Raw genomic sequence first — 17055 nt, 5'->3', positions numbered from 1 at the left:
TACCAATCAGGTAATAAAAAAAAATTGGCAGATCCCACGTACAGTGGGAATCGATGATATTCGAATCACGAATGAGCAAGGTAGATATGTCACTTTAAGATCAGCACAATCAGGTAAATGATACCGTAAATGACTTCCATGTCGTGATTATCACGTTTGGATGTGTCGTTTACCTTCGTCATCCATTCACGTCACGTGATACCAAAGTTAATATAGGTGGAGCTAGCAAAACGGCCGCGAGTACGCTATGAGCATGGTATACGTTGTCACGTTCTCACATAACACGCGTGTCAGAATTAATATGTTTGCACTGGTGGTATATTTCGTCGTTCCTTGAAGTCACGTCACACCAAATTTGGTATATATGCAGCTAGCAAAATGGCCGTGGGCGCATCATAAATGGTCCAATATACTCCAATGTACCGTTGACGCGCGCACACGCTGGGCAAAGCGACGTTACGTTATAGCTAAACGCGTGCACCTTATAGTCGAACGCCAGGCTTGACCTGCGCGACCAACGTCCGCCGTCGTGGCCCGTCGGCAACCGGCGCGAAATGCGACATGCTACATTTCAAGCCGATGCGTTACCCAGACAACACTGCGTCTCCCTTTTTTCGTGACAGAGGAGGGGGAGAAAAACTTTATTCATCCCAAGAGGGAAAGGTGCGGTGGTGGAGTGTCATAGAGGAGCCTACCCAGCGTAGGTCTCCGCTACTCTCTTGGCCCAATCCAAGATCTGGTCCTGGACCTCGGGCGCCGAGCTGCACATAGCAGCTTCCCACTGCTCCTTACTATTCATGTGTAGAGAACTGGGGGGTGGGTTTCGAGTACACCCCCACATGATATGGTCTAGGTTAGCTATTTGTTGACAGAAAATGCACAAAGGGGAGGGGTATATCGCAAGGTGTATAAGATGGCGAAAAGATTGGGTAGGAAACGTACGGGTCTGTAACTGGCGCCATAGTATTTCATGGTAGCGCGAAGCTCTATGATGTAAGGGGGGGGGGGTATAGAGTGCGCTGTAGGCGGTAGTGATTCGTTATATCGTGGAAGGTCAAAAGACGATCTCTCGCGCTGAAAAAGGCCGCGTGGTCTAAGGCGCCATCAGAGGCCTGTGCTCAGCCGGTCATTCCTCGAGCACAGGTATAAGCCGCCTCATTGCCACTCAACCCCGCATGCGCGGGCGTCCATGTCAGAGCAACGTCTTGCGTGGGAGGATGTTTCTTAAGAATTGAAAGGGCAGTTGATGAGATGCGACTGCGCTGAAGTTGCGTATGGCAGTTTTGGAGTCACTTACAATCATAGTGATATTGGGGATGGATAGACCTAAAGTGATGGCAGCCTCCTCTGTCTCCTCCGAAGAGTTGACAGTGATGGATGCCATTGTGAGCGCCTTGCCGTTATAGTCCACAGCAGAGAGGGCATAGAATTAGGAGGATGAGTATTCTGCCGCATCGACATAGAGCACGTCATTGGCTCCATGCAATTTTTTCTGAAGAGCTTTTGCTCTTTGGATTCTACGCTTAGTGGGATATGTTGGATGCATGTTTTTTAAAAAAGGGCGGTATGAGTAATTGTTTGTGTATGCTTGGGGGGAATACAGTATTTAGCATTGGTGAGTAAGGTGAAGTTAATTCGGGTAGACAATAAATTGTGGCGACCTGCGCTAGTGGTCGGAAGCCTTGCGTCGTGGCGGAGGGACTCTGGACGCGCTGAAGCGCACATGCGTCAAAGCAACGCAGCGCGGCGCGCGCCTGCGAGAACATGACAGGACCTGCGTCTGGCGTGGGAACGCCAGCGTTACGCCATGAAACAAACGCCGGCGAGCACGCGCACCGTGTAACATCGAAGTGTATTGGCGCCTTGACTTTGGAATGTAGTCAAGTTCTCACATGACACGCATCTTATGATTATCATGCTTGCACCACTCACATACCTTCGTCATCCATTCGCGTACCGTAATACCAAAGTTGGTATATGTGACGCTAGCGAAACGGCCGCGAGCGCATCATGAGCGTGGCATGTAGTCATGTTGTTACATGGCACGCATTTCATGCTTTTTATGTTAGTCTGTCGCTTGTGTTCGCCATGCGATCATGTCATGCCATACCGGTTTTGCAACATGCCATGTGAATGAAACCACTGCGAGAGCTGCAGGACCATGAAATGAAAAACATGACATTCATGACATGCATGTCATGATTTTCATGTTATGACTAGTCAAGTGTGTTGTCCATACAGTCATGTTATGCCATACTAAGTTTGGTACCGATACCATTATCGAAATGGCCAGGAGAGCTAAATGTCGTAAGCAGATAGATACATGTAGATAGATACTGTAGATGGATGGATGGATGGATGGATGGATGGATGGATGGATGGATGGATGGATCGATGGATGGATCGATGGATGGGTGGATGGGTGGATGGGTGGATGGATGGATGATGGATGATGGATGGGTGGATGGATGGATGGATGGATGGATGGATGGATGGATGATGGATAGATGGATGGATAGATGGATGGATAGATGGATGATGGATGGATGGATGGATGGATGGATGGATGGATGGATTCAATGTCGCCGAAGTTCGCTAAGAAATGCTCAGAATACTGCCAACCACTATACATAGCCTTCTTAGATTAGGAGAAGGCGTTTGATTCAGTAGAAATATCAGCAGTCATGCAGAATGAGCGGAATCAGGGCGTATATGAAGCATAAATAAACATTCAGGAAGAAATCTACAGGGCATCAACTGCTACCACAGTGCTTCATAAAGAAAGCAACATAATACCAATCAAGAAAGGTGTAAGGCAGGGGAACACAATCTCCCCAATGCTGTTTACCGCGTGCTTACAGGAGGTTTTCAGAGGCCTGGAACGTTAATAATCTGCGCTTCGCCGATGACATTGTATTGTAGAGTAAATAGGGGGATCATTTGCCACTCATGATTACGGAGCTAGACAAGGAGAGCAGAAAGGCAGGTCTTAAAATTGATCTGCAGAAAATGAAAGTAATGTACAACAAGTTTGGAAAAGAACAGCGCTTTGAGATAGGTAAAAATGCACTAGAAGTTGTGAAAGACTATCTCTATTTAGGACAGGTAATAACCACGGAGCCGAACCATGAGATTGAAGTAACTAGAAGAATAAGAATGGGGTGAAGCACATTTGGAAGGGACTCTCAAATCTTGCCTGGTAGATTGCCACTATACCTCAAGAAGAAGGTGTATAACAGCTGCATCTTGCCAGTACTTAGCTACGGAGCAGTGACCTGGAGGCTTACAAATAGCGTTCAGCATAAATTGAGAGCCGCGCAGTGAGCAATGGAAAGGAAAATTATAGGTGTTACATTAAGGTACAAGAAGAGAGCAGAGTGGATGAGGGAACAACCTGTGGTTAAAGATATCATAGTTAAAATTAAGAAGAGGAAATGGACATAGGCCGGGCACGTAGCGCGTAAAAAGGATAACTGATGGTCGTTAAGAGTAACTAACTGAATTCCCAGAGAAAGCAAGCGTGTTAGGGGGATACAGAAAGTTAGATGGGCAGATGAGATTAAGAAGCTTGTGGGTATAAAATGGCAGCAGCAAGCACACGACTCGGTTGACTGGCAGAACATGGGAGAGGCCTTTGCCCTGCAGTGGACGTAGTCAGGCTGCTGATGATGATGACGACGACGACATGACACGCCGACAAGGCGATACACTATGAGTTGCTTTACCTCTAAGAGTGAAGCACCTTATCCTATCGAAAAAACGAGGGCAAGTGAAACGTGGAATGTTTTTGACCAACCTAAGACATGTGGGGCTTTACCGTGTAGGGTACTAGTGTAATGCACATGTATATTAGTGTCCTTGTCTGTGCGCGTGAATTAATTCGAATCACATAGTTGCTTCATACATCGCATTTTTTTCTAGAATATCTCTATTTGTATTTCGCACACAAACCTACGTTGTGACCACTGACAACAATTGCTCCTTTCAGAAGTCATGGCATGGACAGATTCGAAACGGAGTTGATTGCAACGAAGAGGCTTGGTAACGTCGACGACACAGGAACAAATAAACGCATTGTGAAGAAAAAAAAACTCGATTTGAAACGGAGTTGATTGCAACGAAGAGGCTTGGTAACGTCGACGACACAGGAACAAATAAACGCATTGTGAAGAAAAAAAAAACTCGATTCGAAACGGAGTTGATTGCAACGAAGAGGCTTGGTAACGTCGACGACACAGGAACAAATAAACGCATTGTGAAGAAAAAAAAACTTGATTTTAACGGTCATCTTTATGGGTTTTCTAGTGTGCTTTCATATCGCTGCATGAACGGAACCATCTTCAACAACATCGGACGGCGATGGTTGATTGAATGGCCATGTATGGTTCTATAACAGCTATTCACTTCATCAGCAACAACAAAAAGGCAGGCTTAAGTGATATAGAGCTGTTGCAGGCAGGTAATGGTGAAGAAACCTATAGACATCACTCGCCAAATGGGTGTCGATAAACATTCACACGAGCAGCTCCACAATATGGTACGTAGAACCTTGCATAAACGCCATTGCCTTAGCTCTTTGCCACCCCGAATGCGCCAAGCGCAAGCCGCCCTTTAACGATTGTTTGGAATCCTCTTATTCAACAAATGTTTGTATCGATTTTTTATTTGACGTTGGTCTGGACTGGCCAGAACGTGCAGTAACTGCAGCTGCGAAAAAAAATGATCGGCGACCTTGTGGTGAGTTGAACAGTTTCGATACGCAAATACATTCACTTACCGATGCTTTAATAGATTGGATGATCACTGCTTTGTCGGAACAAATTATTCTGGGTGTCTTTCACCTCATGACAACTTATGTACAGCCCAAGCAATTCTAATTGCTGAAATACGACTGCTTCATCACAGGGCTATAGAGAAACAACATGACATAGCGTATCAATTACCAGGCCACTGCAGTATTGATGGAAACGACCGTGCAGATGAGGCAGCCCGATCTGCTCATGATGATGCTTTTGTGCAGCTATATACCATTATCAAGAACGGACACCACTGCAAGGCTTCGATCACTTGCACGAGAACTGACACTTCTTGCTCAGTGGAATTCACCGGCATTCACCAACGTCCGCCTTCATAATTTGGACCCACACCTACAGCTCCGTCTTCCATCAGGAATAACCAGAGCTGAGGAAACACTTTTGTGCCGTCTGTGGATTGGGGTGGCCTTTACGAATGCTTATTCGTTTCGAATCGGAATGGCCAGCAGCCCGACATGTGACAACTGTGGCTGCGCAGAGACTTTCTCCCGTCTTCTCTGCGAATGTCCTCGCTTTAGTGCACCAAGAAAAAAACTATCGAAAGTTTTAGATAGACAAGACAATTGCCAATTGTCGGAAGAAAGGGTATTAGGGCACTGGCCAAGACCATCCTCTGCACGTAAGGCATTGAGAGCGTCGTTGCGCTTTCTGCGGGCAAGTGGTCTTAGAGACAGACTTTAAGCAGCGTCGTGGATCGTCTGATGACCTTTTCCCTTTTTTTTCAACGTATCTTTTTTCTCGTCTTTTATCATCCTTACCCCCTTCCCCAGTACAAGGTAGCCAGCCGGTCTGAGAACTGGCTAACCTCCCTCTCCTTCCTATTTCAATCCTTCTCCTCCTCTTCCTCCTCCTCCAAGCAATTACCTGGTGACTGCTGCAAACGAGCGCTTACCATAATCTACTGATATCTCACCGAATATATCCGAGATCTATAGAACCAACATCTGTAAGGTCTGCCACACAGGCACAGCTACGCTAGAATGCTCAAGCCTAAAGCGAAGCGTATTATTCCCGATGTTCTTTCGGCAAGGTGGTGGGAAGCCGCTCTGCGGAGCTCCAAGCTCGCTGACCAACTCTGGGCAGTCCAGCAGGCACGTGAAGCGGTGCAGAGGCAAGGCTTTGACGTCCTGACGTGGGAGACCTGAGCCCAGGCCACTAATCTGCTGGACAATTTATTGTCCGGCAGATTAGTGTCTGGCATATTTTTCCACCACCACCACTGACCAAGTCCATCTTCATCCTAGAAGGCCTAAAAAGCGTCATTATGTTTTTTTTTCTTTTGCGTGCCACTGGTATTCTTTTTTCCTATCTTTTTTGTTTTGCTGTCCCTCTATTCCTAGTTTTTTAACATCTATTTAATGTCATCTTTGAATCTTCTTGCACGCTTCACGAGCACGGGGTAGCCAGTCAGTCAAAGACTAGGCCAACTTCACTGCCCTTGTACTTCTTTCTTCCTTCGTCCTCCTCCTCTATGGTTCCTCTTGGTAAAATAAAGCTTCTCCGCAACTGGGGTGCATGGCGAAAAAGCCCGCTTTAGGAGTTTTCAATCACAAAATCAGAAATATTGTTTGCAAGGGGCGTCCGTCTCGGCCATCGCTTTCATGCATCAAGGCTCTTTGCACCCTGCAGAAGTGTCCGTGCAAATGCGAAACCTGCAGTCTACCCCACACACCACGCGCACGCTCTAATAAGCACAACACGACATCTTGATAGGCGACGTTATAATTACAGAGCACTTTAGACAGTCAGACTGTCGTATGATATGCCATCGTACGGTGTTGTCGTTGATTGGCGTAACACAGACCAAACCGCACATGGCACAGCCAACTTCCCCATAACGAGGGCGTGCTCACGCCAAGGAGAAGGCTTTTTCCTCTTGTTCTTCTTCCTGACGTTAGGTGCGTACATCACTATTGTGCCTAGCAAAACACAAAAAAACGCCAACCACGTGTAAAAATTGAAAAAGGAAGCAGAAAGAAAGAAAAACAAAAAAAAACGAGAAAGAAGAAACAAGGAATGGAGGAGGAAAGAAATAGAAAACCGAAGATGAACAAAGAAAGCTATCCAGCACATGCGAAGCTGCATCTCTCTAGACCAATGCAGCAAAACAGAATTTCGATCGCAACGTGAAGATCCCGTAAGCTAAGTATTCGCGGTGCAGCTTACTATTGAAAATATCAAAATACCGGTTCCGCGCGAACGTGGAGGCTCTGCGGAGAGTGTGCTTGAATTTCGAAAGTCGACCTGGAGATTGATTAACATCTGGGTTTTAACGTCCCAAAACCACCATATGATTATAAGAGACGCCGTAGTGGAGGGCTCCGGAAATTTCGACCACCTGGGGATTCTTTAGCGTGCACCCAAAATTGAGCACACGGGCCTACAGCATTTTCGCCTCTATCGAAAATGCAGCCGCCGCAGCCGGGATTCAATCCCGCGACCTGCAAGTCAGCAATCGAGTACCTTAGCCACTATACCACCATGGCGGCGGGGCGCCTACCTGAAGATTAACAACTTATCTTTGTGCATGATGTCGAAGCATTTCAGCCTCTTTAAAGGGGCCCTGCAACGCTTTTTGAGCATGGTCAGAAAACGATGCCGATCGGTAGTAGAGGCTCCCGACAACACGCGAGCCAAATATTATAGCAAAGCACGCGGCCTAAAATTCAAAATAAATGATCAAAATCAGCTAAAAATTGCTTTTTCTTCTCTCGACAAGTGGCGGAATATGCCCGAAAATCACACGTTAATTACCCATCTGTCAGCCTTTGGCTGATTTCAATACGGCACAATCGCTCGTTGCAAAGATCGCCGTGGAAGGTCGCGACTTGTCCACGCGTGCGCGCGTGATAACACAAAAAAAGCGGCGCACTCGAAGAAAAAAAAATAAAAAAAGTGTTCAAGGCCACGAGGCGCGTGTGACGTATTTTCTTTGCCCCTGCCATTCCTCCCTGCTTAGCTTCCAGTGCTTTCGTCGGGACAAGAGAAGAGAGAATGCAATTGCGTGCGACAAACCTTTGTAACTGGACGGGTTTGTAACTGGACTGGACGGGTTCTTAGAATTTTCGCGGCATTGAATTCATGAGGCAATAAGCTTTTCGAATTCATTCCGTGATTACTTGAAAAAGCACTTCAGGGCCCCTTTAAAAAAATTGTAGATTGCTTACTACAGTTTCATTATTTGATTGCCACGATCTTTACATTTGATTAGATGATAATCATTAGAGAAGGTAAACATTTATTTGTACGTGTAACCCTCATGTAGATAGCTAAGGTTCATTATAGGAGACATAGGGTTGCTAAAAAAAGTGCAACACATAGAGTATGTTTGTAGCGCATTGTATCTGAATCTCTTCAGTGCCTGTAGAGCCAACTCTGTGTCGCTCCCATTTAACCGATAATAATAATAATAATAATAATAATAATAATAATAATAATAATAATAATAATAATAATAATAATAATAATAATAATAATAATAATAATAATAATAATAATAATAATAATAATAATAATAATAATAATAATAATAATAACAATTATTATTATTATTATTATTATTATTATTATTATTATTATTATTATTATTATTATTATTATTATTATTATTATTATTGACGTGCCCCAGGACAACCATGAGGCCTTAGTGCAGGTGCGCGCGAAAATAAAATAATAAAAATAAACAATACAATACAGACAGTCTTCAGGAAAATGAATAAAACAAGAAAGGTGAACACGCACGGACAAAATGAAATCAGCGCAAAATGGGAAGAATAAGAAAACAAGACAAGAATCATAGAATGCGAGTGAAAAATGAGGTGGAATACATACAACTACGTAGAAGCCTTCCTAAAAGATAGATAAGGAGAGTATCATTACATTGCGAATAACTATGTTAAGATAGTGCAGAGCTGAGATGAAAAAAAAATCAAAGTAGACTGTTAAAAACATCAAGGTAATGAAAGTTGGCATTGTAGAGACTTGTATTCTGGGAGCAGTTTTTGTAAGCTTTGTATTCCGTGAGTAGTTAGTGAAAATTTGACAGATGCATGAAAGGGTTGATTCTCTCTGGTTAACTTACTCGGGATCCGAATATTCACGCGACTGAGAAGTAAAGGGAAGGATACCATACTATGAACTATAGTTTCTAAGGAATTAACAAGGCCGTGAAGTGATGGCAATAATCGACAATAATCTGGCAGTGTTAGACCGAGATCCACAGTCATGTCTAGCGAAACGTAGTTGTAAATGCCTATGATATTTTTTTGCTGGACTCGCTCAATGGCGTTACTGTCAGATTTAATGATGCGATTCTAGATCACGGATTCATATTCAACTTGAGGAAGGCTTATTGCTGTGTATAATTTGTGGAAGGCTGTTGGAGAACTGAATTCTCTGGAGATTCTGCAAACACAACCGACAGAAGGAAGGCTACGCTTGGCAGCACGTTTAGTGAGGGCACAAATATTTAGCTAGGCTATCAAAAAGAACACCAAGATCACTGAATCCATAAACCTTACATAATGGCACGGTATTGCCAGGGTTTGGAAATGACACGATGGAAGTTTTGCGAGATATACTAATGAACTTAGTCCTTGAGGTACTCAGGAAAATGTTATTGGTGTCACAACGTACGGTGAAACAACACAAAACTCACTGCAGCAGGTGGCAGTCGCTAACTGAATGAATTTTCTTAAATATCTTGATGTTTCTTATAAAATTAACATCATACACGTCACTCTGTCGGTTGCAATGAGCGGTATGGTAATGACTTATCTTGAAGAGTGGGCGTTTGGAAAAGTGTTTAATAATATAAAGTACATTGTATTCAACTAAGGGACAGCATAGAGCCGTCCCCGTTGATACCATAGCTGTTGAAAAGCTGATTATTGTCGGTTTTCGACACTGTTTTTCTGTTCGTGGTATCTGTTGTTGGAAGCATTGAAAACTGCTCCAGCCCTTTTTCTTCTGAGCTCATTCTATGCCATGTCATTTCGGATCACTTCTTCTTCAAGGAATCGATCAGTGCCTAATATGTTCATTTCGTATGTCTTTTAATTTACATATACTATCTTATAGTGAAACAAGGATATCATATCGTAGCGCGAAACTCTAAAAGAAACACTAAGAGGCGCAAGAAAATTGTGAAGTGTTTTACTATTTATATTTGCGTTTTGCCCTACTACTTGCTTCGATAAGTGCCAACTCACCGTTAAAAAACAAACAAAGAAAAAACCCTGATTGACGAACACGATAGCAAAGCAATCGCGGTACGAATGAAACGGACTAGATGAAATTGTGTTGGGGATTTTGGTCACGATTGTTGACGCAGTGCTGGTATAATAAATGTGGCTCAGTTTGATCTAAACAGCTGCAGTGTATGTCAAATCTTTGATTAAAAAAACTGCCTTGTTGAGTTCCCATTTTCATCAGGAATTGTCCTATTTTGACTGTTTTAGAATTTAAAGATACTTTTTTGCGTTTTACGTTCTTTTAAAATTCAGCCTAGTTTCAGTTTCCGCATTTGGCTCTTTTTGTAAACAGAAAAAAAACAAAAAGTGACACAGATATCCGGCCGACATGTATACATTTGCGTTTCGCATTGCTGCGAGTTTTTTTGAAGTGAAAATAACCGAACCACACGCGTAAACGTGCGTGTCGTACGGCGTCATATAAATCCTCGACGGTCAATCGTAAAGGCAGACGGAGCACTCTGGATTCCGTTAGTCAATGCAGCTGATTGCGTAGCTGCTTTTAGTGTGGCCAGGTACCTTCACCGGACTCTGTAAGCTGTTGCCTTTGACGACTTCTTTTTTATTCGAACCTTTGTTAATGCTTGTCGTGCGCTCACGTCATGCCGTACCAACTTCCGTACATATGGAAGTGAACGAGACAGATGCGAACATTAAGGTGCTTATCAACATAAATAACGACGTATATGATATATCCGTGTCATAGTTTTCACGCTACAGGACCAGTTTTTTTTTGGGTTCGTTGTGTCATGTAGCCACGCCATGCCGTAAACAAATTGTAAATGAGAGTTCCCTTTCACGCTCTTCCTTTTACCTTCTCAGTAAAAATCTCCCAGTGTCTGGCACGTCCTACAGTCATTGCTACTCGTGCACCATATAACCAAACACAACTAAATAGGTAACAACTTTGGTATATAAAGGCGTGAATCTTGCATAGTGAAAGTTGAGAGCGAGAGAGTTCTAGGCAGCTGGATAAAGGGCGTCTGGGGTTCGCCTACCAAAAGCGCCGCATTTAAGAACGCGCGCGGAATAAAATGCTGCGAGCTTCAGATGCGAAACCAGAAAATGAATGCCCCGTTTTGTATGTAAGCTCCTCGACGACTCTAAAATTTCCTTTTACACGGTTTTCAAGCGACAATGCGGACACTGTTTAGACCGACACACGCTGGGTAAGCCCACGTATTTAGGTGTCAGTCTGTACGAGTTGTACACTGACCTTACCCAACGTTGGCTAAGCGACAGGCTCTGTCTCTTTTCCCCGAGGTTCTCCCCTGTTGCTGAGCACTCGGAAAGGGGTCCTCAGTGCAACAACATCGCACGCTTATACCGACTGAATTCGAAGTGGTATAGTGTTGAGTCCGAAGCGGACGATGATTTGGAGGCTGTTGCTCTTTTGTTCCGCAATGCTTGCCGTTGATAGCCAGTACCACCAATGTTTCACCGAAGTATTGAGTAAGTACGGTGCACTTTGTGTTCAGATGAAAGAAAACAAAAAAAGGAACAAATTCTTGGAAACTTGCACTACGAACGATATAGATTGAACGACAAACTAGTTGTGCAATCTTAAATAAGACATTATTATGTGTGTTGTTGCGATGTTGTGCGCTTATTAAGAAATGGTTTGATGAAAAGGGGAAATGCTGACAGGCCGTCTTGAAATCACTTTTATAAAATAATGTCAGTGGTTTTGCGAGCCAAAACCACCACAGCAATATGAGGCGCGCGTCTGCGTAGGACTCCTGAAAATTTGATAGCCTCACTAACACGCAAATGAGTCTAAATACATCGACCTACAGCATTGTACCTCCATAGAAAACGAGGTCACCGCGGCTGGGACTCGATCCCGCGACCATTGGGTCAGTGCTCGACCACCATAACCACTGGATCACGGCGGCTAGTAGATGTAGATGTAGGTGTGTATCCTAAAATTTTTGCTCACACCCACCTAGACAAATTGGTTTAGAATTCTAAGCCGCTCAAAGGACAAGCTCTCTCTGTCTCTCTCATCTTTTTTTCTTTCGGTAGCAGTAGCGTTGCAGTGTCACAAATTATAAATAATTAGAATATACGCAGCAGTTATTCAGTGCCTCACCAAATATTTTGCGTTATTACACGCTGGTCGTTGTTGCAGATCGGGTCCACCCATATTCAGAAACGACGTGATAAATCGAGTCTAAAAAAACAGCTGTCACTATCCCATCGCGTACATCGCCAAACACTTTCCGAAAAACAGTGGAACATACCCGAAGGTGGGTATGTGCCACATGCAGCGTTGACTGGAGCAATGCATAGAATAAACATATACCTTGTAATATTGTCATTGTCCCAGCAAGAATCCAACCCTAGCATTCTGTGTGGCAATTAAGAATTCTACCAGAGCCACACCAGGGTCTCGGAACTGCATTTCAAACAAACTCTAATGATCGTGAAACGCCCATTGTGGTTGCAATGCTGGCTTTCCAATTTTACAAACATTACATATCTACGCCTACGATATAGCTGTCAGGTTGTGTTAACATCAATTGTCGTCAGATGTCATCCGCTTAAGTTTATTTATGGGGTCTCTCATAATCATATGGGGGTTTCGGGACATTAAACCCCACATATCATTAAGGTAATTCATTTAGCAGTGTCCAGGGCTCCAACCCTCGCGAGCAGCAGCGCTATATATCAGCTTACCGCTCCTGATGTTGCTAATATCTATGTTGCTGTTGGCATCGTTGTGCACCTGTAAACTGGCTATATAAAACATATGCGGCTGTTTAACGTATGTAACATCGGTTCCCATGGTACGTGGGATCGGCCGACTTTTTTTAAGGTTTTCAATGCCATTTTTCTAATTTAGAAGAATAATCTGAAAATATTCGTAATTCGTGTCTGTACTCGTCCTTACACGCACACATACACACACACACACACGCACGCACACACACACACACACACACACACACACACACATATATATATTAATATATATACATATATATATATATATATATATATATATATATATATATATATATATATATATATATATATATATATAAGTCAAGTAGATCCTCCAAGAGAACGGTAACAACGGAAGTGTTTAATTCGACAGTTTCGGCCAGAGTCTGGCCTTCATCAGGAGTCATGGTACATTCTGTTTGCGCTCACATTTATAGTATTTTGGGTAAAAAATGAGAGGGAAGGAACAAAAAAAAAAAAAAAAAAAAAAAAAAAAAAAAAAAGAAAGAAAGAGTTTGAAAAACGAGAGAGGAAAGGATATCCAGAAAGTTCCAGGTTCCACTGTGCTTCGCGAGTGGCGTCGTCAGTGTGTATTTTCTTAGTATTGCGTTCAGTGCAGTTTGGTGGCGGTCCCTTTATTGTAGACGGGGCCTGGCTAAGGTAAGGGCTTGCGTGTCGCGAAAAATGCTTTTTTTATTATTATTTTTTATTTTTTATTTTTTAAAGACCGTCACTAATTCGGCGTCGGGGACAGCGTTCCGAGGCTCCAGGAAGTCGGCGCGGGAGAAAATGTTTCTTAAGGCGCTGTCTTAAGACAGCGCCTTAAGACAGACAGCGCCTTAAGAAACATTTTCTCCCGCGCCGACTTCCTGGAGCCTCGGAACGCTGTCCCCGACGCCGAATTAGTGACGGTCTTTAAAAAATAAAAAATAAAAAATAATAATAAAAAAAGCATTTTTCGCGACACGCAAGCCCTTACCTTAGCCAGGCCCCGTCTACAATAAAGGGACCGCCACCAAACTGCACTGAACGCAATACTAAGAAAATACACACTGACGACGCCACTCGCGAAGCACAGTGGAACCTGGAACTTTCTGGATATCCTTTCCTCTCTCGTTTTTCAAACTCTTTCTTTCTTTCTGTTTTTTTTTTTTTTTTTTTTTTTTGTTCCTTCCCTCTCATTTTTTACCCAAAATACTATAAATGTGAGCGCAAACAGAATGTACCATGACTCCTGATGAAGGCCAGACTCTGGCCGAAACTGTCGAATTAAACACTTCCGTTGTTACCGTTCTCTTGGAGGATCTACTTGACTTATTGCAACGCTACGGCCATTTTCGCCACCATGCCTATATATATATATATATATATATATATATATATATATATATATATAATTTTTTAAAGGCGACGGCAGCGTGCGAGCGCTGAATAACAGGGGAAAAACCGAACATGGCCTTCGTGATCAGCTCCTTTAACGCAACGGCACGTTGCTGTAGCTAACAGCGGAGGTCACGTATCAACCGAGGATGGCGAAGTAAAGACACAAAAATTCTCATTTTTTTACTCTAAATGAAAGGCCATACACTGAAGATCGCTAGAAGCTGTACTGCTAAGCGTAAGTACATTCTGAAAAAAAAAGTAATTGCAGCGTTTTTAAAAGCTATATTCTGTTTCTATGCTGTACCCTGACGTCACGACACGGTAGCGGCCTCTTGTTCCGCCCTCGCGCAAGTTATCGTGGCATTTCTGGGGCCGCTTCATACCGTGGCTCCTTTGTGAACACGTAAGAGGTCATTTTACATGCTTTTACATGCATGACGCCATCGCGACTATACTGATTCTTGAAGTTACAAGAACTGATACTGTATCCTGACGTCGCGCTAGTGTCATCGTGTGCGCCATGCGGAAATTTACTGACCACACAAATAAAGTGTCAGCATTAAAGACCACTTGCTGAGAGTCTCTGTGCGCAGGTGATTCGTAAAGTGAGGTAATATAAGAAAAGTCGCATCAGTATCCCTGTCATGTCGCTACGATCTGCTATTTTTGCTGCGTTTTTTTTTCAAGGACCCCATACCAGTTTTCAGCATCGCGAGCTACGATTCGTTACACGTATAGCACTGATCTGCGATAATGTCTGCGAAATGCAAAATCTTCTTGCAAAAAGAAAAGCCTTAGAAGGTTTGAAACAATTGGTGGTTCGTGGTTTGAAACCACGAACCACCAATTTTATGCCATCGTTCTGACACTTCCCCATTGCTGTATTTCATTCCTGAAAGCAACATATCGTGCTACTTGATTTCAGGCAGATTTTAAAGCGAAATATGTAGCTGAAGCTCCTTTGCAAAAAAATGTTTAAACTCACGCTTTCTCTGGCGCAGAAAACCAAGAGGCTGCTATGTGTGCCGTCAAAGCTGCTTCCGCTATGCGACAGCGTGCGAAATATGGAGGAGTAAGTATGCCTTGCAATTGGTTGGGAGGGAAGCAGAGGGCAATGAAGAATGCATGGCATCTTTCAGACTTTCGATTTGGTATCAGCACTTATCTACTTTTAGATTATAAAATTATTTTATTATTCTTAATAATTTATTTAAAAATAGTTATAATTCTTCTTTTCTTTTTTGTACATTTTAGTAATGGGATGCCAATCATTGTGTAGTTATCATATATTGGCTACAATTTTTCCGGGTCCATCCCCCAGAGTGGGTATGTGCCAGTGTTGAGAGGCCACAAACAAACAGACGTTCTTTGTACCAGACGTAATTTTCAATGGGAAGCAGAGAAGGCAAATGCAATTGTGACATCGGGATAGATGGGTCATGAGTCTTTGACTCTTGTTTCATACAAGTCAGAGTCAGTGTTGCACTCTCTTAGATAGGCACGTTGACACTCTTAAGATAGTTTGGGATGTACGACTCTCTTTGGAGTCACATCGACTGATTTTAAGATAGCCGTTGGACGCACGGCTTTTCAAGAGAGAGTCTCTGTGACTCTCTTAATAGAGTGCTACACGTGCGATCCTCCCATGTATACATTAAGAGTCAATAGGTACTTTTTTAGTGTCAACTGTACGAGTGCGGCGAATGGCATATAATTACATCGCTTAAAAAAATGTTCCTGCTGTCTGCCTCAACACGATTGTATAACGAAGGCCATTTCAAACATTGCGTCACTACAAGCGTTCGGTTTAAGTATGCTTTTCGTCGTAGGCTTTCAATTCCAAATCTGAAGACCAGATCCACTTGTTCCTTATCTGTGCAGCCCTTAACCACTAATCTTAACCAACTAGCCCAAACCAGTGTGCTTGTAAGTGTTATTGTTATGAATCTAAAAAAAAAAGCCATATTTGTTTTGTCCAACTCGTACTCCTCCTTCTTTAGGGCGCCATGCTTTGGAGAGGAAGGAGAGATGCTACAGATGGGGGTTGTTTTAACAGTGTGTATGGCTTGAACAACAACTGCTTCGATTCCAATTTGGTAAGTTCAACAATGCGCGCAATGTATGTTGTCACGCTGAGACGTACATAAATTTTGCAAACTCGCACAGTGAAACATCAATTACATGCAGTGAGAGGGAATATACGTCTGACCGGAGCAGAATAAGAATATGGAATACGGTCTGTATGAGAGGGGTGAAAGGAACTAAACTGCAATATCTGTAATCGATCTATTTTCAGCTTTATATCGGCTGGGGGAGAGGCCACCAAGTATTTAGCATTTGCTCGTCTATTCAGTGCGCGTAGTTCTGACACGCGCGCACACACGCACGCACACTGGCGCAAACACACACACACACACACACACACACACACACACACACACACACACACACACACACACACACACACACACACACACACACACACACACAAGCGCGCGCGCGCGCACGCACGCGCTCACAAGATTTTATTACTCTCTATATAAGGACTTCTCGAATGAAGGGAGACCTTAAGCCACCACAGAGTTGGACATTACAGTAGAATACAGTATAATTCTAATGACGGTCGTGATTCATTGATGGTGCCGTTTATTCAAAGTTCTTCTCGAGCAAAAAAAAGCAATTCAGAAAAAAAACAGTCCAGTAAGGCGTTCGTTCGTAAATATGTGGTGGTTCTTCTGAGTAGAACCTTGTAATTTTATTCGTGGCGATTGTCTGATACACTCCCGAAATTAGCGTTACTGGTGTAGAACGACACCCCATCGTGCACCACTGTTGGTGTCACTAAGTATTAGTATTAAAAACACTTTAACAAATAAAGA

The 17055-nt window shown here is 43.2% G+C and overlaps 1 protein-coding gene across 1 annotated transcript in view; it reads left to right on the top strand.

Moving 5' to 3' along the window:
* The first annotated feature begins 11367 nt into the window (after nucleotides 1-11367).
* The window catches only part of LOC142764880 (uncharacterized), a 29583-nt gene continuing 23895 nt past the window's right edge, over nucleotides 11368-17055 (top strand). Inside the window, exons 1-3 of the mRNA XM_075865424.1 lie at nucleotides 11368-11518; nucleotides 15178-15248; nucleotides 16177-16272. Of these exons, the coding sequence (XP_075721539.1) occupies nucleotides 11437-11518; nucleotides 15178-15248; nucleotides 16177-16272 (249 nt within the window). The 5' untranslated portion in view covers nucleotides 11368-11436. The remainder of the gene's footprint in view (nucleotides 11519-15177; nucleotides 15249-16176; nucleotides 16273-17055) is intronic.

Source organism: Rhipicephalus microplus, chromosome 6 (assembly GCF_043290135.1).
Source record: "Rhipicephalus microplus isolate Deutch F79 chromosome 6, USDA_Rmic, whole genome shotgun sequence".
Classification (NCBI taxonomy): Eukaryota; Metazoa; Arthropoda; class Arachnida; order Ixodida; family Ixodidae; genus Rhipicephalus; species Rhipicephalus microplus.
Note: the sequence above shows the minus strand (reverse complement) of the source record. Positions and strands in the feature narration are given on the sequence as shown.